Below are 22,838 nucleotides of genomic sequence, written 5' to 3'. Positions count from 1 at the left end.
ATATCAGTAAATTAGAATATTTTATAACACCAGCTTGACAAAATGATTTTAAAATGCAAAATATTGGCCTACTGAAATGTATGTTCAGTAAATGCACTCAATACTTGGTTGGGGCTCCTTTTGCATCAATTACTGCATCAATGCAGCGTGGCAAGGAGGCGATCAGCCTGTGGCACTGCTGAGGTGTTAAGAAGCCCAGGTGTCTCTTATCTTCCTCTTGATAATACCCCTTAGATTCTCTATGACAAGTTTGCTGACCAATGAAGCACAGTGATACTGTTGTTTGTAAACCAGGAATTGGTACTTTTGGTGGTGTGGACAGGTGCCAAGTCCTGCTGGAGAATGAAATTTCCATCTCCAAAAAGCTTTTCGGCAGAAGGAAGCATGAAGTGCTCTAAAATTTCCTGATATATGGCTGCGCTGACTTTGGTCTTGAAAAAACACAGTGGTCCTACACCAGAAGATGACATGGCTTCCGAAACCATCATTGATTGTGGATACTTCACACTAGACCTTGGAAATTAAGGTCCCAGAGTCTGGATGAAGAGTGGAGAGGCACACAATCCAAGCTGCTTGAGGTCTAGTGTGAAGTTTCCATAATCAGTGATGGTTTGGGGAGCCATGTCATCTGCTGGTGTAGTTCCACTGTGTTTTATCAAGACCAAAGTCAGAACAGCCGTCCGCCAGGAAATTTTAGAGCACTTCATGCTTCCCTTTGCCGACAAGCTTTTTTAAGATGGAAATTTCATTCCACAGCAGGACTTGGCACCTGTCCACACTGCCAAAAGTACCAATGCAGTGATACCACATGTATATCATGTTTTTATGTTTTGCCGCTTTTACACAATAAAACTACTTCATAGAAAAACAAATTATTTTTTGCATCTCTTTACTCTGAGAGCTATAACTTTTACTTCTCGGTTGTCTAAGCTGTATTGTGGCTTATTTTTTGTGGGACTAGAGGTTATTTTTAGCGATACCATTTTTACTTACATTCAACTTTTTGATGGCATTTTATTCCAGTTTTTGCTATGTGGTGTCCACTGAAGAGGTTTACTACTAATTTAGCAACTTGGGTTGTTTTAGATATGATGATACCAAATATGTGTACCGTATTTTTTGGACTATAAGACGCACTAGACCATAAGACGCACCTAGGTTTTTAGAGGAGGAAATTAGAAAAAAAAAATTGAAGCAAAAAAATGTGGTCCATTCTTTACTTAATATCCCCATCCTGGTATACATGGCCCCCTCATTCCTATCCTGGTATGCATGGCCCCCTCATACCAATCCTGGTGTGCATGGCCCCCTCCCTATCCTGGCATGCATGGCCCTCCCATCCTGGAATGTATAGCCGATATCATCCCCAACCTGGTGTGCATGGCCCCCTCATCCCTAAACTGGCATGGTCCGCCCATCCTGGTGTGCATGGGCCCCCTCATCTTTATCCTGGAATGCATGGACCCTCTAATCCCTATCCTGGTGTGCATGGCGCCCTCATCCCTATCCTGGTATGCATGCCCTCCTTATTCCTATCCTGGTTTGCATGGCCGCCTCATCCCCATCCTGGTAGGCATTACCCCCTCATTGCTATGTCCCACTCATCCCTTTCCAAGTAGGAATGTTCCCCTCATCCCTATCCTGGTAGGAATGGTCACCCTCATCCCTATCTTGGTGTGCAGGGCCCACACTTCAGTCCTGGTATGCATGGCTCCATCCATTTCCTGGTATAATGGGTCCCCATCCTTATCCTGGTATGACTGGCCCCATCCCCGTCCTGGTATGAATGGCCCCATCCTTATCCTGGTATGATTGGCCCCATCCCCGTCCTGGTATGCATGGCCCCATCAGAAAAACATTTAAAAAAATGATTTATGCCCGGCAGCTGCAGGAAGTCAGCGGCTGACACTGTGCACACTACTAAAGAGCAATGAATACTCACTGCCCTCCACGCACATAGTCCTGGCATGCAGAGCAGGGAGTATTCTGGCAGCTGTCCTACGGCTTGCAAGCAGCGCATGATGTCCCTGCCATGTGCTGCTTACAAGAATAAATCAGAAGCTGGCACTGGATCAAGACGTTTCGAGGAAGTGCAGAAAGGTAAGTGTAATGTGTTTTTTTTTTTTTTATATATTTTTCTGATGGGGCCATGCACACCAGGATGGGGATGGGAAGACCATGATTACCAGGACAGGGATGGGGGCCCTGCATACCAAGATAAGGATGGGACCATGCATACCGGGATGCTATTAAAGAGAAATGAATATTCATTGCCCTCCATGCCCATGGGCATGGAATGCAGTGAATATTCATTTCTCTTTAGCAGTGGACACAGGCTTTAGCTGCAGCAGCCGGCACCTGCCTCCTGTGACACACTGCTCAGCTGCTGCCGCTCTCCCACCTCCCCACCACAGCCAGAGCAGGTACATCCGGACTAGAAGAGACACCCCCAATTTTCCTCCACATTTTGAGGATAAGGCCGGAGTCACACAAAACGTATAAGAACACGGTCCGTTTTTGATGGCCGAGATATGCAGAAAATTTCCTGAACAGTGATCCGTATTCAATGCGAGGATGCGATTTTTTCTCCAAAAATTATCCGTGTGTCATCCATATGACATGCGCGGTCGAAAATGGCGGACCCGACGCACGAAAAAAAGCTACATGGAACTTTTTTTGTGCCGACGGTCCGCCAAAACACGACGCATCCGTCACACGACGGATGCGACATGGTGCAATCCGTCGCAAGGCGTCGCTAATGCAAGTCTATGGAGAAAAAACGCATCCTGCGGGCGACTATGCAGGATGCGTTTTTTCTCCAAAACAACGCATTGCGACGTACGTCACACGACACTAGTGTGAAAGTAGCCTAACCCTGGTTAATAATGGAGAGGTGTCAATAAGACACCTATCCATTATTAATCCTATATTAATAAAGGGTTAAAACACACACACACACACACACACACACACACACACACACACACACACACAAAAAAGTATTTTAATGAAATAAAGAGACATGGTGTTGTAAACGCTCAATCCAATTGAAGACCCTTGTCACCTGAAACAAAGTTAAAATAAAAAACAACAATATTTCCGGTGTTACAGTCAAGTCCTACGCTGTAAATCCATCAGAAGGGGTTAAATAATTTTACAAGCAGGAGCCTGCTAATGCAGCTGTGCTCCTGCCTGTAAAAACTGGGGAATGAAGCTACCTAAACTTGCGGTGCTGTGCCCCCTGCTGGCATAAACTCAAAAAATTCTCACGCTCGAGTTCATATGAGTTTATGCCAGCAGGGGGCGCAGCATCGCAAGTCTAGGTGCATTGTTGTTTTTTTATTTTATCTTTGTTTCAGGTGACGAGGGTCTTCAATTGGATTAAGCGTATAATAAACTATTACAACACCATGTGTCATTATTTCATTAAAATTATTTCATTAAAATACTTTTTTCCAAATGTGTGTGTGTTTTATTAACCATTTACTACTATAGGATTAATAATGGATAGATGTCTTATTGACGCCTCTCCATTATTAACCAGGCTTAATGTCACCTTAAAATAGCAAGGTGACATTAACCATTTATTACCCCATATCCCACCGCTACAGGGGAGTGGGAAGAGAGTGGCCAAGTGCCAGAATAGGCGCATCTTAGAGATGTGCCTTTTCTGGGGTGGCTGGGGGCAGATGTTTTTAGCCGGGGGGGGGGGGGGGGGGGCGGGGGGGCAACAACTATGGTCCCTCTGTAGGCTATTAATATCTGCCCTCAGTCACCGGCTTTCCCACTCTGGCGGAGAAAATTGCGCGGGAGCCCACGCCAGTTTTTTCCGTGATAAACTTTATTTTAACAGCTAGAGCTCCCAAATTTTGCACACGTACACTTCTAACATTAGTAGTGAGGAATATGTAAAAAAATAAGGGACATGAAATGTTTTACTGTATGTAAACCATGTCTCATATCCTGTCGGGTTTGATAGGGAGATAGCAAATGCCGGCAATTGAATTATCAGCTTTTGTGCTATCTAGCGCTCTATGAAATATATATATATATATGCTCTCAGTCCATATAAATCACAAAAGCAGGCAGCACTCCATATTCTTAAGGCAAATTGCAGGTCTTTATTGAGCCCACATCTCCACGCAACGTTTCGGCTCTAACTGAGCCTTTCTCAAGCTTGAGAAAGGCTCAGTTAGAGCCGAAACGTTGCGTGGAGATGTGGGCTCAATAAAGACCTGCAATTTGCCTTAAGAATATGGAGTGCTGCCTGCTTTTGTGATTTACCGTATATACTCGAGTATAAGCCGACCCGAGTATAAGCCGACCCCCCTAATTTTGCCACAAAAAACTGGGAAAACTTATTGACTCGAGTATAAGCCTAGGGTGGAAAATGCAGCAGGTACCGGTGAATTTCAAAATTAAAAATAGATACTCCATACCGTTCATTATGGCCCCATAGATGCTCCACATAAAGCTGTGCCACATATAATGCTCTGCACCGTTCATTATGGCCCCATAGATGCTCCACATAAAGCTGTGCCATATATACAATGCTCTGCACCATTGCCCCATAGATACTCCACATAAAGCTGTGCCATATATACAATGCTCTGCACCGTTGCCCCATAGCTGTGCCATATATATAATGCTCTGCACCGTTGCCCCATAGCTGTGCCATATATATAATGCTCTGCACCGTTGCCCCATAGCTGTGCCATATAGTGCTCTGCACCATTGCCCCATAGCTGTGCCATATAGTGCTCTGCACCATTGCCCCATAGCTGTGCCATATAGTGCTCTGCACCATTGCCCCATAGCTGTGCCATATAGTGCTCTGCACCATTGCCCCATAGCATAGTTCCCCCTGAAGAAGGATATATCGAATCCGAAACGCGCGTCGGGAGAAGCGCAGGTCCAGGATTCAGCCCCAGCAGGTATAGACTAATATATAATCGCTGACACCATTTTTTTCGATAATTAGCTATCTCCAACGTGTACTGACACTTTACTAGGCACTTTTTGTGGATAAATTCTTGCGCTATTTATAATTTCTGCACTCTGTCACTTTATGCAGTGATTGGCATCAATTTATAATTATAATTGGTTACTTTAATCTGGATTTGGCACTTGTGCACTTTTATACTGTTTTTTTACTGAGTTGGACTTGGCAGAGAAACCTCTAATTACGTGGTGTCAGCGTAATCTAAGACATCCTGTTATTATAGTGGGGCTGGAGTTAGGAGTGGTATTTTACTCTTTTCATCCTGATCTTCCTGGTGCAGCGCATGTTTTGTAGTTTTTACATTTAATATTTATATATTATTTTATATTTATGGATTTATGTAATTTTAATATATTTTGTAACCATTGTCACGCACAATAATAATAAAAATAGATTCTGATAAGTCCATGTCCTGGTATTTCATCTGGTTCTTTTGACCCTTACTGAAGTGTTTTGGTTCTAGTCTGGCTGCTGCTGTGGTTTCCACAGCGACTGTTACACAGTGCACTTGGGTGACGCATATAAAATTTCTGTATACTTTCTTTACATATACAGATATGAATGAGAATGTGATTTATTTGCAATTTAATTTATTTTATGTGTACTGTGTGACATATATTCACCGTTGCCCCATAGCTGTGCCATATAGTGCTCTGCACCATTGCCCCATAGCTGTGCCATATAGTGCTCTGCACCATTGCCCCATAGCTGTGCCATATAGTGCTCTGCACCGTTGCCCCATAGCTGTGCCATATAGTGCTCTGCACCATTGCCCCATAGCTGTGCCATACAGTGCTCTGCACCATTGCCCCATAGCTGTGCCATATAGTGCTCTGCACTGTTTATTATTGCCCCATAGCTGTGCCATATAGTGCTCTGCACCGTCCATTATTGCCCCATAGCTGTTGCTGCAATAAAAAAAAAAAAAAAACATACTCACCTGTCTTGCTTGCAGCTCCTCGGCGCCATCTTCCCGGCGTCTCTCCGCACTGACTGATCAGGCAGAGGGTGGCGCGCACACTATATGCGTCATCGCGCCCTCTGCCTGAACAGTCAGAGCGGAGAGACGCCGGGAAGATGGCGCGACGCCCGGCGTGTGGAACGAGGACAGGTGAATATGTCATACTTACCTGCTCCCGGCGTCCCGCTCCTTCCCCCTGCCTGTCTTCGGTGCCGCAGCCTCTTTCTCTATCAGCGGTCACCGGCACCGCTTCATTAGAGAAATGAATAGGCGGCTCCGCCCCTATGGGAGGTGGAGCCGCCTATTCATTTCTCTAATGAGCGGTCCCACGTGACCGCTCAGGGGAAGAGGCTGCGGCACCGAAGACAGTGTGACAGGCAGGGGGAGCGCCAGGAGCGCCGGGACTAGGTGAGTATATGACAGTGCTCACCCGCCGACCCCACCACCGATCATGACTCGAGTATAAGCCGAGAGGGGCACTTTCAGCCCAAAAATTTGGGCTGAAAATCTCGGCTTATACTCGAGTATATACGGTATATATATATATATATATATATATATATATATATATATATATATATATATATATATATATATATATATATATATATATATACATACTAGATGGCAGCCCGATTCTAAAGAATCGGGAGTCTAGAATCCATATATACTTTATTTATTCAAATGTAAGAATAATACAATAAATAATAGTAAGAAAGAACAAAAAATGGCTGCACTCACCAGCTCTTGACAATTCTTGTTATTTAAGGTACAGTTACACAGGATCCATGAACATGCTTATGAGGGGAGTGATGAAAGACATCAGACAACAACTTTGCGTGTTGTGGCAAATGCCACAACAACGGTTCTTTGCTTAAGAACAATAATGTAAATAATAAATAATATGTATCAATAACTATGTATATTGGTATGTTCTATGACATTTTAAAATATTTCATTATTATGTGGAAAAGCTCTTAGTACCAATACTGGCGCATACTTGTGTGCCCATCAGGTATTTTCACAGTAAAATTTTCACAGGCGGGGCCCCTCGGCCTCCGCTTTGGTGGGCGGGGCCCCTCGGCCTCCGCTTTGGTGGGCGGGGCCCCTCGGCCTCCGCTTTGGTGGGCGGGGCCCCTCGGCCTCCGCTTTGGTGGGCGGGGCCCCTCGGCCTCCGATTTGGTGGGCGGGGCCCCTCGGCCTCCGATTTGGTGGGCGGGGCCCCTCGGCCTCCGATTTGGTGGGCGGGGCCCCTCGGCCTCCGATTTGGTGGGCGGGGACCCTCGGCCTCCGATTTGGTGGGCGGGGACCCTCGGCCTCCGATTTGGTGGGCGGGGACCCTCGGCCTCCGATTTGGTGGGCGGGGACCCTCGGCCTCCGATTTGGTGGGCGGGGACCCTCGGCCTCCGATTTGGTGGGCGGGGACCCTCGGCCTCCGATTTGGTGGGCGGGGACCCTCGGCCTCCGATGTGGTGGGCGGGGACCCTCGGCCTCCGATGTGGTGGGCGGGGACCCTCGGTCTCCGCTTTGGTGGGCGGGGCCGGGCCCCTCGGCCTCCGCTTTGGTGGGCGGGGCCGCTCGGCCTTCGATTTGGTGGGCGGGGCCCCTCGGCCTCCGATTTGGTGGGCGGGGACCCCCGGCCTCCGATTTGGATGGCGTGGACCCTCGACCTCCGATTTGGTGGGCGGGGACCCTCGGCCTCCGATTTGGTGGGCGGGGACCCTCGGCCTCCGATTTGGTGGGCGGGGACCCTCGGCCTCCGATTTGGTGGGCGGGGACCCTCGGCCTCCGATTTGGTGGGCGGGGCCCCTCGGCCTCCGATTTGGTGGGCGGGGCCCCTCGGCCTCCGATGTGGTGGGCGGGGCCCCTCGGCCTCCGATGTGGTGGGCGGGGCACCTCGGCCTCCGATTTGGAGGGCGGGGACCCCCGGCCTCCGATTTGGTGGGCGGGGACCCTCGGCCTCCGATTTGGTGGGCGGGGACCCTCGGCCTCCGATTTGGTGGGCGGGGCCCCTCGGCCTCCGATTTGGTGGTCGGGGCCCCTCGGCCTCCGCTTTGGTGGGCGGGGCCGGGCCCCTCGGCCTCCGCTTTGGTGGGCGGGGCCGCTCGGCCTTCGATTTGGTGGGCGGGGCCCCTCGGCCTCCGATTTGGTTGGCGGGGCCCCTCGGCCTCCGATTTGGTGTGTGCTCTGCCTGGGGCCACTGTGCTCTGCCTGGGGCCCCATATGCTGCCTGGGGCCCCTGTGCTCTGCCTGGGGCCCCATATGCTGCCTGGGGCCCCTGTGCTCTGCCTGGGGCCCCTGTGCTCTGCCTGGGGCCCCATGTTCTGCCTGGGGCCCCTGTGCTCTGCCTGGGGCCACTGTGCTCTGCCTGGGGCCCCATATGCTGCCTGGGGCCCCTGTGCTCTGCCTGGGGCCCCATATGCTTCCTGGGGCCCCTGTGCTCTGCCTGAGGCCCCTGTGCTCTGCCTGGGGCCCCATATGCTGCCTGGGGCCCCTGTGCTCTGCCTGGGGCCCCTGTGCTCTGCCTGGGGCCCCATGTTCTGCCTGGGGCCCCATGTTCTGCCTGGGGCCCCTGTGCTCTGCCTGGGGCCACTGTGCTCTGCCTGGGGCCCCATATGCTGCCTGGGGCCCCTGTGCTCTGCCTGGGGCCCCATATGCTGCCTGGGGCCCCTGTGCTCTGCCTGGGACCACTGTGCTCTGCCTGGGGCCCCATATGCTGCCTGGGGCCACTGTGCTCTGCCTGGGGCCCCATATGCTGCCTGGGGCCCCTGTGCTCTGCCTGGGTGTAGGACACTGGTGACGTCACTTATCTCCGGACATTAGCTCCGGACATTGGCTCCGGACAATAGCTCCGGACAATAGCTCCGGACAAAGCCACGGAAGTTGGCACAAATTGCAGGAAGTAGTATTCTAGGCAATTATATATATATATATATATATATATCTATATATATCTATATCTATATATATAATTGTCTAAGGGGTACTTCCGTCTTTCTGTCGGCAACTTCCGTCACGGATATCATTCGCTGATTGGTCTCGCCAGCTGCCTGTCATGGCTGCCGCGACCAATCAGCGACGGGCACAGTCCGATTAGTCCCTCCCTACTCCCCTGCAGTCAGTGCCCGGCACCCGCTCCATACTCCCCGCAGTCACGGCTCACACAGGGTTAATGCCAGCGGTAACGGACCGCGTTATGCCACAGGTAACTCACTCCGTTACCGCCGCTATTAACCCTGTGTGACCTATGCAGCCTCAATAGTAAAAACATCTAATGTTAAAAATAATAAAACAAAAATAACAAATCATTATATACTCACCTTCCACCGCCTTTCCGACGCTCCGGTGACCGGTCCATGCAAGCGGCAGGTTCCGGTGCTAAGGTTGGTGTGGGACAAGGACCTGCCATGACGTCACGGTCATGTGACTGCGACATCATCACAGGCCCTGCGCGCCTGCGCGAGAAGGACCTGCCATGACTTCACAGTCATGTTACCGCGACATCATCGCAGGCCCTGCGCGAGAAGGACCTGCCGTGACGTCACAGTCATGTGACCGTGACGTCATCGCAGGCCCTGCCCACATCGCTGGGCAATATACTACGTGGCTGTGCAATATACTACGTCACTGGGCAATATACTACGTCACTGGGCAATATACTACGTCACTGGGCAATATACTACGTGGACATGCATATTCTAGAATACCCGATGCGTTAGAATCGGGCCACCATCTAGTATATATATATATATATATATATATATATATATATATATATATATATATATATAAAATATATATATATATATATATATAAAATATATATACCTATACCTAACCTGTCAGTGTGATTTTACTGTACACCGCACTGAATTACCGGCTTTTCTATAGAACACAGGTGCGTATTTCTCGCAAGTCACACTGATGGTCCATGTGTAATCCGTTTTTTTCTCGCACCCATAGACTTGCATTGGCGATTCTCTGCCGAGATACGCTGACGATCGCAGCATGCTGCAATTTCACTTGGATCCTGAATACGGCCGAGAAAACAATGGATAATAGGATCTGCTCCATGGATTAACATTGGGTTGAGTGCTATGCGATTTTTTATCGCATTCCACTCGGCCGAATTACGGTCTAGTGTGACTCCGGCCTAAAAGTGAGTCTTATAGTACGAAAAACATGGCACTTTGTTTATTTTTGCTTTTACATAAACATTTATTAGGATAATTTTCTTTTTTTAGTACTTTTTTTTTACTTAGTCCATCTACGGGACAATAACTTTTATTACCCTGATCACTGCTATAATGCATTATACCTGCTTGTATTACCCTGACATATGCCTCTTAGACCATGCTCCTGGCATGGTCTAACAGGCTTGCTGTAGATCTCAAACACGGAGGTGGTCATGACTACCTTGGGTTGCCATGACAACGATCAGGCCCTTGTTATGACGTTAAAGGTGGATGCCGACCGAACAGGAGAGGGAGCCCCCTCCTTCTCCTAATAAATGCTGTAGCACTTAGGAGGTTAAACAGCTGGGGGTGCTGCAGGCACCATTCGTCACAGTAAGCCAAGCTTCCGACGCTGATCACACAGGGACAGCTTCTGTGGCGCGTATGATCGCCATGACTTACGCATACCTTAAAGTTCGGAAACTCCTATTCGACCATGATAAATGGAGTATGAATGAATTACTAACTGCTATTAGTCACCTGGCACTTTAACTCTGTCCTATTCATTTTTTTTTCTGCACTTTGCAGCTATGTATAAACTATGGGGCTCTGTGTTATAACCAGAGGTCATGATTTAATATTGGGCATTATTTCTTGCCTCTTATCAATTGTTGTTATGAGTCACTTGGCTCTTTTAGGCTAGGTGCACACGTTCAGGAAAGTTTGCAGAATTTTCCTGAAAAAATCTGGACTACTTCCGCAGGAAATCCGCTCGCTTTTTTTGCGGATTTTTACGGAAGTTCCCAATGCAATAATATAGTGGCAAATCCGCAAAAAAATCAGCAAAATTAATGAACATGCTGCGTTTTTTTCGTGGAAAAAAGCACAACATGGGAACAAAAATTAAAATTGATGGGATTCTTAATGTAAGCGTTTTCTAAGAGCTTTTGCAGCGGAAAACCGCTGGAAAAAAAATGCGAAAAATCCAGAACATGTGCACATAGCTTTATAATCCTGTTCTACTGATTGTCACGAGTTCCTGCACATGGCACCAAGTTACTAATTTGGTTACTATCTAGCACTCTGCACTATTACTTGCCTTTATTAGGTTTAGGGCAGCTATCTATATTGTCTCCAGGCTTCGGTTATTGAACGTCACTATTGATATAATTATTTATTAATGGTGTTATCTAGTCTTAGTGCTATATTTGGTAGAATGAGCTTTCCATACCTGTTTCAAGCACTGGATACTTTAATAGGGTAGGTGCATTGCCAAATAACTGACATTCTCATTTGGTATCTATATGATCCATAGGTTGGCTAGAATCCAGCTCAGGTTTTCTATGAGGCTTTGATTAATTTTTGTGCAATAGCGATTTAGCTTATATAGTTCCCTAAGAATACCTTGAATATAATAATTTTTGAATATAAATTACAATTCATTGTACTGATGTTACTTTATCGATATATGATATTTGTTTGGAGTGCAATGCACTGTGTGTGCAGTTATTTTGTATTGTATCCCCTTCAATTTTAAATATATTGTACTATGTATGTTCAATAAAAATATAGTTCTTACCGATAACGGTATTTCTCTGAGCCCATGACGGCATCACGGAGAGGGGATCCCCCCACCAAGGACAGGAAACCTACAGATAAAAAGGGCGGTACCACTCTCCCGCATCAGTTGTTTACTAGAGAATGATGGGAGACTATGGAACAGCTTATTACTTTCAATATTACTTAACTTAATTGAGATACCGCGTTACCTATCATAAAATAAACTATGGCACTATATTAACGTGCACACCCATGAGTGAAGGGAGGGAATGTACGGGTGCCGTCATGGGCTCAGAGAAATACCGTTATCGGTTAGAACTATATTTTTCTCTGTCGCCCATGACGGCACCACGGAGAGATTTCATAGATTTGTACATTCAGGGAGGGACCACCGCTTCCAGAACCCTTTACCGAAAGTAAGGTCCGAAGAGGAGATAAGGTCCAATCTATAGTGCCTATAGAATGTGGAAGGTGATGACCAAGTAGCAGCTCTACATATCTGGTCAATCGAAGCTCCGGCCTTCTCGCCCAAGAAGCTGCCACTGCTCTCGTTGATTGAGCCTTGACCTCCCCGGAAATAGACATTCCACTTGATCAGTATGATAGGCTGATAGCATCTGTGATCCATCTCGCCAGAGTAGCTTTGGAGGCTTTTTTCCCCTTCCAGGGATCCTGAAAGCACACAAAAAGAGATGCATCCTCCCTACTCTCTCTGGTGGCTTCTAAGTACTACGTGAAGCATCTCCTGACATCTAGTGTATGCAATGATTCCTCATCCCTATTTTTAGGGTTAAGACAAAAGGAGGGAAGAGATATCTCTTGAGTTCGGTGGAACCGGGATGCTACCTTCGGGAAGTATGCAGGATCTATTTTGAGAGTAACACTATCCTCTAAAAACCGTGTATGAGGAGGGTTAGAAGGTAGTGCCTGTATGTCGCTTATTCTACAAGCAGATGAGAGGGCGACGAGCAGGGATGTTTTGAGGGATAGGAGTTTTAATGGGATATCCACTAAGGGTTTGAAGGGCGGTTTAGACAGGGTTTTAAAGGACCAAAAATAAATCCCACTGAAGGGAACTTTTACTGGAAGTGGCCTCGAACTACCTGCTGCCCTGATGAACCTGGGAACCCACCGATTCATAAAGTGATGTTTTAAGGGACAGATTCCCAGAGAAGCCTCTGACCGGGGTTCAAAAGGAGGTTTGGATAGGGATATAAGATCCAAGTTTAAAAGTTTAAATTCCAAGGAGGAGTAAACCGAGAGGGGATGGGTCTAGACCTGACCAACGCTTTGATGAACTTGGATATCCCCGATACCCAGCCGGGTCGTAATTGTACAGGGTCCTTAAAGCCAAGACTTGAACTTTTAAAGTATTTGTGGCTAGCCCCTGTTCCAATTCCTTGCAGAAACTCTAAGGGTACCGTCACACAGTGCAATTTTGATCGCTACAATGGCACGATTCGTGACGTTCCAGCGATGCATTTACGATATCGCGGTGTCTGACACGCTACTGCAATCCGGATCCCCGCTGAGAATCGTACGTCGTAGCAGATCGTTTGAAACTTTCTTTTGTCGTCTAGTGTCCCGCTGTGGCGGCATGATTGCATTGTGTGACACAGGTTGTATACGATGTGCGCACAGTAACCAACGGCTTCTACATCGCAAATACGTCATGAAATTATCGCTCCAGCGCCGTGTATTGCAACGTGTGACCGCAGTATACGACGCTGGAGCGATACTTATATGACGCTGCAACGTCACGAATCGTGCCGTCGTAGCGATGAAAATGGCACTGTGTGACGGTACCCTTAGACAGCTGTTATTGGAAACTCCCTCTTCTAACTTGGAACCTGAAAGGAAGTTCCTCCAGGTCCCCCCCCCGCCCCCCAGCAGTGTGGTGGTTCCTATATGGTCCACTCCCCTCCTGGAAACATTCACAATCAATATTATGGCTAATATTCTGAGGAGATGCACCAGAGAAGTCTGGGTGACCAGCCTTTTGACCATTTCCACATATTAGGGCTCAGAGTACTGGCCCCCGACCACCTGCTCTATATTTCCATGAGGAGGCATAGATGCACTATGATGCGACATGATACAGGGACACATGACATAATGCATAGAAGCAATATGATACACAGACACGCAATAAAATGCAAAGAGGCACCATGACACGCAGGGGCACTCGGCTGCGGTTTGCGCTGCGGCCTGTGCCGCGGCTCGTGCTTCGGTTCCTTTCCGACGGATTACACCCTGCACGCCGGTCGGCTATGCAGTCTGCAGACTGACGCTTCCAAAGGGAGAGCCACGCCGCTCCTCCCGCAACCACAGAGGGACCCCCCTGGATGTTGCCGCTGCTGCATCTTACCTAGGGAGGTGACCGCGATCTCCATGTCACCTCCCCCGCACACCCTAGAGGCCCACTAGCCCCAGCGGTGGCGCTTCGGGTGACCACACCAGCCGAGGCAGAGGGACCCCAGCTGCCTGAGTCGGACTGATTGGCCCCGGAATCCCACGACGATCTTCCTTCTGGTAAGTCTGTAGGTCTCCCATCAAGGACAGGAAACCAACTGATGCGGGAGAGTGGTACCGCCCTTTTTATCTGTAGGTTTCCTGTCCTTGGTGGGCGGATCCCCTCTCTCCGTGGTGCCGTCATGGGCGACAGAGAAAAATACATTTTAATTTTCTCTATTTGGCATATGCTTCCATTTTTCTGTAGGAATCGAGTAATTGGAAGTGCCTTTCATTAGGCCGAATTTTTGGTTACATCTCCTGCAGGGGTGAATAAATGTATATTACAGCCATCAGCCATGCACAGCTTAGAGTTAAATCATGCACAGATGTAATTTATGCATAGTTTATCACAATTCTCTTTGAATTTTCAACTTCTATTAAAATCAACTAAACTCAAACTAAAGGGAAACTCTATTGTTATTGTACAGACATTCACACTTGGCCCTGACTGCACAGTTAATGTTGTTGATCATAAAAGCAAAGATTGGCCAGAAAGACTGGACCTGGTCTTCTATGGACCATAAGAGCACATTCAGCAGCACAGAAGGGAGAGAAGGTAGATTCATCCAATAAGATATCAGGGTTCTAGGATGCCAAGAGCATCATTACCCTTCGCTTTCTCTAATAGCACTATCATATTTTTCTTCAAGTGATTTTCTAACTTGTCAGCACATTCTATGTACGCTGTCATTTGGCTTTGTAGTTTACAGATCTGGGCAGGTAAGGGTAAACACTTAATTCCAGGGGGAATTCTGGATCCTCCAGGTTGTAAACTCTACAGACGAAGGGCTTTCAATGCCCAAAGTCATTTGAAAGTATTGGGTGGAGGAACATGCAGGGATCTTACAGCAGCATGGTGAACACATGATTGCGATATATCTGGATTACACCACTGATATAGCAGTGAAAGCTGATGACTAAGAAGAATCTCTGCATTTATAGGTTAATACTCACCTGGCAAGTCATCTGTAGGAATCTCCTCTTTACATCGCTTATCATCCCTCACATATGTCCCTGTAGTATTAATATAGGTCAGATCTTCATCCTGAAACAAATATTGTAAAAGTTTCAGACTGATGGAGAAGTCACATCTATGATCAGCTCTAATCCTGCCATCTCCACCGTTCTCTTTACACAAGTATAAAACATATAATACTGGTGGATAAAACTAGACTGAGCACAAGACCTTCACAGCCATCTTCACATCATAGCTGAGATCTCATGACACCTTCTCTCCATCTACCTGATGATCCTGAGGAACATTGGGATCTTCTTGTTTACAGTCCTGAGGAAGAAGAGGATCGAGACATCTCTCTGGTGTTGTCCTCTTACTGGATAGAACTGGAGGAAACACATACAGGGACTGAATTCATTCTTTACTTACAGATAATTATAGGCTGTGTGTATTTAGTCCTGTCTATTACCTGGTGATGTGAGGGGCTGAGGAACCTCCATCATGACGTCCTTGTACAGATCTTTGTGTCCTTCTAAATACTCCCACTCGTCCATAGTGAAATAGATGGAGACATCCTCACACCTTATAGGAACCTGACACATACAATGATACTGTCATCCCCCGATCCCTTCATAGCGTTACTGTATAACGTCCCAGCAGTCCCAGCAGTGTCACCTCTCCAGTCAGCAGCTCAATCATCTTGTAGGCGAGATCTAGGATCTTCTGGTCATTGATGTCCTCATGTATCAGGGAGTGAGGTGGAGGCCCTGTGATTGGGCTCAGCGGTCTTCCCCATCCATTGGACACAGGGTCCTGACAGCGCTCACTAGAGGTCTTCTTCACTACTGTGTAATCCTGATTATGAAAAGACACATTAATAAATCTCACTACAGACATTTCCAGAATCCTCACCTCTCCAGTTCTGTCCATCTGTTATTCCCATAGATAAGAATGATGTAATGTGACGTCATCAGAATCTCTCACCTCTCCAGTAAGACGGAAGACGATCTCTAGGGTGAGTTGTAATATCCTCTCCGCCAATTTGTTCTTGCCCATATCCATCCTTGATGCGTAAATCAGAAAAATTGTCTAAATGTAAAAGATTTCCACTGAAAAGATCCGGTATTGTAGGGAGTAGGGACCTGAGTGAGAAGATGAGACAATGTAACACCATAAAGAATCCTAAGTAATAATACAACTACTTTAGATAATAAAGAGAAACATAAGAGGAAATATAATTTGTAGATGTTCTATTCTTCTATCATGTACGCAGTGGAACATCAGTTGAATTGATGACCAAGTCAACTCCATGTTATCAATCACTAGCTATGATGTTCAGTGCTTCAGCAACTAATAGGCCATAGGTATCACAAATTTGTTGGGACTGACCAGGAAATACAGACTGGTGGAGGACTCAAGCAGTGGTGGCATAGGAGTAGTATGGAATCATTTATGCATTACTATCTTTACTATAATTCTGTTTTTTGATTCCTGACATCTACTAATAAAACCTATATACTTTAGATAACACACCAAATAAAAAAAATGGTCATGAGCCTACAGCTATGAAGAAAGTAACTAAATCTTTATTAGGTAAAAGAAGTCTAGGTCCAAAAGATGAACACAGCTGTTTAAACGGGGTCATCCACAGCCCACCCCCAGAGGAAGGCAGGGCAGGCGCCATTCCAGCAGGAAAGGACACTTATGGGAGGTGTGTGTCTCTACTTCTCAACTCTGTAATTGTCTATACAGCTAACAAAGAAATCACCTAAAATAGCAATATCTATTAATCCATTTAAAAACAAGCTCAAGTAATACAAGAAAAACACACAATGGTGAGGAGATATATTGGATAATATCTGTAGACAGAGGAAATAGATGCCCAGCTGATAATGTGCATAGCTGAAGGCTTTTTTCACTCTATAAAGGGACCATGTTGATGACATTACACTCTCCCAGAATGCTAGAGGGCTAACGCTGAGAGAAAAAAGTGTCCCCAAATGGTGTATAGTGCATGTACGCCGGCAGCAGGATCTTCCAGGGCGCATGCGCAGGTATTCCAGGCACAAAAGGTCAAGATCGCTATTCCGCATGTGTCCTGGGCCTCAGATAACGTCAGGATGTCTATAACAGTGCCCCATATACTGGTGCATGCGCAGTACGAGTCCATCGATGCTGAGCGCATGTGTCCACTGTCACAGCAACAGTCAGTTGCCTGGAGAAGGCGCCGCGCGGCATAGCAAAGGATGAGATATTGCTGCACTTTACAAAATATGCCACAGTGGGAACCAATAAATGTCACAGCAGGTGTGATATCACCTATAAGGGAAAACATCTAATGCAAGAGATTCATATAAGTTACTGTAGATATTTAATATCTCTCTGCAAAAGCTCCAAATAGGCAGATTAGTATAATGTAGTTACATATATCAGTCAGTGCAATATTGGGGGCACAAGTGTGCGGAATAAAAACTGGGGGTCACAGAACAGTAGATATCACCTGTGGTACACACCATGGTAAGAGGTGTCCAGCAATGTAAAATGTGGCTCTCTTGTATGTAGACAAATTTGACTAAGACCACCAGTAGAAAAGGTTATTATAAGTTAAGCAGGGTGGGACTAATAAGTTAAAATTTAACCTTTAATTGAAAATCCTTAAAAAATGCGGATGATAGATTCCAAAATAATAAGTACACTAAAGACATACAACAAAAAAAGTGAATGCTTGTACCAACTAATACACAGAAGACACAACCACGAACGAGTGCGTATATACACATAAATACAATAATAGAAAAGGAAATAATCCTCAATATTCAGCAAAGTTTATATGGCCATGCATTTGAGCCATGCATAAATCAAGCAGTCCTAATTTCAACCACTGATACAAAAAAGGAACCATCTCACCTCATAATCCTTTGTTCATCATATCGAGGGAGAGTAACCCTTAAAACCTGGTGCCATATAAGTAGGGGAGGCAATTAATACTTTATCCATACATTACACCACGTCGATCACCAGTCTGCAAACATCACGTTACCCCAGAATTAAAGCTTCCCAACGCGTTTCGTTTCTAAGACTCATCAGGGGAAGATGTAATAATAGAAGAGATCGGGTGTTACGCCATCATCGTATATGGACACCCATCATACAATCGGGGGAAAAAAGTAATCTTGCACCTGTTGTGATGCTGTCTGTTACATAGACCGCCACAGGGTCCTCGTGTTTGAGCGCCGCACATTCATTTCCTGTGCGCGCGTTGATGAGGGGTGCGTCATATCGGCGGTGTCTCCAGCGTGGAACGTATAACTGGAACACTCCGCCTATGACGCCACAAGAGCGTCCCCATGCTGGAAAGCACAGGTGAACCACATGCGTCGCCTCTTGCCGGCACGCTATATGACGTAGGTATGTGTTAGAATGTGAATAGAGAGAATACACCGGATCGTAGTTACAATTTCAATCGAAGTTGACTTTTAAATCGACGGATTATGTCAACAGAATCTTGCTGCTCCACAAAACCATACTTATGACATATATTAAATCATCCTATCTCAAAAACTACATATAGGAGGGAGGATTATGGTGTCAGGACATGCATCATCGGCCTGAGAAAAAGAAAAAATATTCACAAAATATTTTATATAAATAATCCTAACTAAAACCTCCATACAGGAGGGAGGATTCTATAATCCTCAGGGCATGTGCTGTCCTCCTGAGAAAAGGGGGAGAAAAGTACGGAAAAGAATATTATACATTTACCGTCATCATATATACGCTTGATGATGGTGATAATGTCCACAGACTTATGATTATGGCGAATTCAACTCCAAACAATGGGCAAATTTTAATTTCCAATGAAGAAATGGTATGGAGATTGTCGTGACATGAGTACCATTACTAATCAAGTGCAAGGATGGAAGGAAGGAAGATGGAAAAATGTGCCTGCCTGTGTAACAGCTCAGTAATAATAAGTAATAATTTCCTATTGCTAACCCTGTATTCCATATCCTACCTGTCAATGGAGGTTGGCACCCTAGGGATAGATAAACGAGAAATGGCGCCCCATTCCACGATGGCTGACCCTATTCAGGCCCTCCATAAGCCTAAATGATACACATAGAGGGAAGGGAAGAGAATGTGCACAGGGTTAGTGGGGAATATCCCGCGACATCAGAGAAAACAGCTGTAAGTGAGAATTTCGTTGAGGCTTCCCGGTGTTTGAGTTTTTAAACGATGGATCCATTTTGCCTCACATTGTAGCAACATCTGATCCCAGTTATGATTAAGGATTATGAGGTGAGATGTTTCCTTTTTTGTATCAGTGGTTGAAATTAGGACTGCTTGATTTATGCATGGCTCAAATGCATGGCCATATAAACTTTGCTGAATATTGAGGATTATTTCCTTTTCTATTGTTGTATTTATGTGTATATACGCACTCCTTCGTGGTTGTGTCTTCTGTGTATTAGTTTGTACAAGCATTCACTTTTTTGTTGTCTTTAGTGTACTTATTATTTTGGAATCTATCATCCACATTTTTTTAGGATTTTCAATTAAAGGTTAAATTTTAACCTATTAGTCCCACCCTGCTTAATTCTCTTGTATGTAGCCAGAAAGAAAAGCCCAGACACCCTTATATGGATTACCAGAAAGTCTCAAAACAAGGAACTATATTTAAAATATATCTTTATTCAAGCAAAATACATAGGAGTAGCAACATATAATAAAATACATAAAAATTGCATTAATAATAAAATCAATCAATGGATCCAACCACAGGACAAAGATAAGTGCATATAATATGCCGGCCAAGGTAAAAATATATATATATATATATAAATCCTGATCCTCACTGCCCAAAATAAAAAACAACCCGAAAAAAGTGCAAGATGTGCTGTGATCATATATTAATCACACAATAAATCACATAAATCGTGTAGTGCACTTACTCTGCAGCATTATGCTGAAAGTGCAATAGTGCTTAAAAATATCTGTGCAAAATAACAACAATAGGAAAAGAAAGTGCAATGTGCCACAGTCCTCAGCTCAATCGGTACCATGTGAGGACAATAATATGTGCTATGAGCTTGGAGGGGGACTATAAAGATGTAACCAAAATATACCTTATCGGATGGCCGAGTCCTGGGTAAACGCACCCCAACGCGCGTTTCGGACACTTCCTTCGTCAGGGGGTAAAGAACATGGTCCGGAATGATCTTTTTATATTAACCGCCATCCTATCCCTTGTGCCCCTGGCTACGCCGGCGCATGCGCAGTCAGGAGGAACCGGAAGTGCGTGATCCCGCCCCACGTGACCGGACGCACAGGACTGAGTCCCGGCGTTGCCAAGGTCACTGGAGCGCCGAACCACGCACCCCGGGACACAGACCGCGCACGCGCACCACCAGGAGGAAGTATAGGAGGATCACAAAACCTAATGCCGCTTTATAACATAGGTGACTGCATAACCGATTACTGGGGAATCTCTACTACCATTCCCTAATATGTAAGACTGCTCTGCACTAAATCTTACTATTATATATACAAGATCCTAACAATACTTACTATATACATGATAATTACACATAATAGATAAATTCACATGGACTAATCATACACCACACACACGTGTGGTGTATTACTATAGTACAAATTCACTATCAATCAACCTTTACAGTACAGCATACATATATAATTGCATTCTAATAAACAATAATCAATATCAGAAATCTCATATATGTAAATGGCAGTTAGGGTACTCAAATCTTCATCACTTTTTGCGTTCCTTTATTTTTCAGAATCCAAATATTCACCAGATGGACCTATTCCAGAACCGGATTCATCACTACATCAGAGTATCCCTATTCACACCGGACATCAGGTATGTATAAACTAAAATAAATAATAAAATTAGTATTCAAATAAAAGATCATCAGTATATATGTATTAAAACAAATAAAACATCATAGCAGATTTACAACAGAATTTAAAAAAACATTTTTATTAAAAAATTCTTTATAGAAAGGGAGCAAAACTAATGTTTTCATTTAAACCCATAGGTGAAACAGTATTCAGGGCCCATATCCATTTCGTTTCTGTTTTTGCCAGTGGTATGGTGATAGGTCCACCACGTTCACCGCATTTGATTGTATCAATACCAAGCACCCTAAATCCCGTGGGGTCACTATTATGGTGGAGTCTAAAGTGCTTCGGAATTGTTTTCAAAGAGGAAATGTCCTGTACCTCTTTCGCAGCCTCTATTCCGAGCACATGTTCCCGGACCCTCACCTTGAGCTGCCTTGTGGTCATGCCCACATATATCAGGGGACATGGGCATATGGCGTAATAAACCACTGCTTTGGTTGTGCAAGTTATGTAATGCCTGATCTGGAACGTCTCAGTGCCATTTGAATTCTGAAATGTATGTCCCCTTGCTATATTTGGGCACGCCACACATTTCCCACAGGGTCTGCAGCCCAAGGTGGGTTTACATCTGTCCAAGAATGAGGGGGAAACTGAGTCATATGTGTAATGACTTTTAACTAAATGGTCCCTAAGATTTCTTGACCTCCTATATGTAATACTTGGCCCTTCACCCACATAATTCGACAGGACAGGATCAGCTCTTAAGATTCCCCAAAATTTCTTCAGTTGAAGTCTCACCATCTCACTTTGTCCATGATATTCCGTTATATATCTAACAACTTGATTCGTTTTACATGGCTTTGTTCCATAAAGTGCCTGGTGTCTGGTAATGTTCTTTGCCCGATTAAAACCTCTCTTCACCGATCTACGGCTATATCCTCTCTCCAAGAATCTCTCTTTTAGCTCAGAGGCCTGTTTTTCAAATTCTGCGTCCTCTGAGCAAATTCTCCGCAGACGCAAAAATTGGCCCGTGGGGATAGCATTGATCATTGTAGGGGGATGCGATGAGGTTGCATGTAATAACGAATTTACTGCTGTGGTCTTCCTAAAGACCTTAGTATGTAAATAATTATCCTCTTTTCTCTGTATACTCACATCCAGAAACTCCATTTCATTCCTATCATATTTGTATGTTAACCTTAGATTGCGGGAGTTCTGATTTAGCCCCGACATGAATTCCTGGAGGGATTCAACCGAACCCTGCCAGATTAAAAATATGTCGTCAATGAACCGCACCCACATTGGGATGCGGTCCATTGACGACCCAGGCCCTGACATAAAAAGGTCCCTCTCCCACAGCCCCAAGAATAAATTTGCATAAGTTGGCGCGAAAGCCGCGCCCATTGCTGTACCTTGGAGCTGCAGGTAGAGGGACCCCTTAAATAAAAAGAAATTTTTAGTCAGCGAAAACTCCAACAATTGAATTGTGAACCTCCTCATTGGTTCAGGAAGAAACGATGATTCTAAAAAATATTTAGCTGCCTGAATCCCATCATCATGTCGAATGTTTGTGTAGAGGCTTTCCACATCACACGATACCAGTAAAGTATCATCACCAATGTATAGGCCATCCACCCTTTTTAAAAAATCATTAGTATCTTTCAAATACGAGGGCAACTCCTCAACTAAAGGTTTTAGTTTCGCATCCACAAACTTATTAATCTTTTCTAAGTAATTACCACACCCCGAGATGATCGGTCTTCCTGGTGGGTTAATTTGATCCTTATGGACTTTTGGTAAAAG

The 22,838-nt window shown here is 45.4% G+C and overlaps 1 protein-coding gene across 5 annotated transcripts in view; it reads right to left on the bottom strand.

The window, feature by feature from the left end:
- Positions 1–22,838, bottom strand: part of LOC143766270 (uncharacterized) — a 246,911-nt gene that overhangs the window by 6,590 nt on the left and 217,483 nt on the right. For all 5 annotated transcript variants that reach the window (XM_077253815.1, XM_077253813.1, XM_077253812.1 and 2 more), the window contains 5 exons: positions 16,152–16,309; positions 15,843–16,022; positions 15,637–15,760; positions 15,456–15,553; positions 15,167–15,257 (listed from right to left, as the gene is read on the bottom strand). In XM_077253815.1, coding sequence (XP_077109930.1) covers positions 15,167–15,257; positions 15,456–15,553; positions 15,637–15,760; positions 15,843–16,022; positions 16,152–16,229 — 571 coding nt within the window. In that variant the 5' untranslated portion in view covers positions 16,230–16,309. The remainder of the gene's footprint in view (positions 1–15,166; positions 15,258–15,455; positions 15,554–15,636; positions 15,761–15,842; positions 16,023–16,151; positions 16,310–22,838) is intronic.

The sequence above is a fragment of the Ranitomeya variabilis genome, chromosome 4 (genome assembly GCF_051348905.1).
Source record: "Ranitomeya variabilis isolate aRanVar5 chromosome 4, aRanVar5.hap1, whole genome shotgun sequence".
In the NCBI taxonomy this organism is placed as follows: Eukaryota; Metazoa; Chordata; class Amphibia; order Anura; family Dendrobatidae; genus Ranitomeya; species Ranitomeya variabilis.
This window is presented reverse-complemented; position numbering and strand designations above follow the sequence as displayed.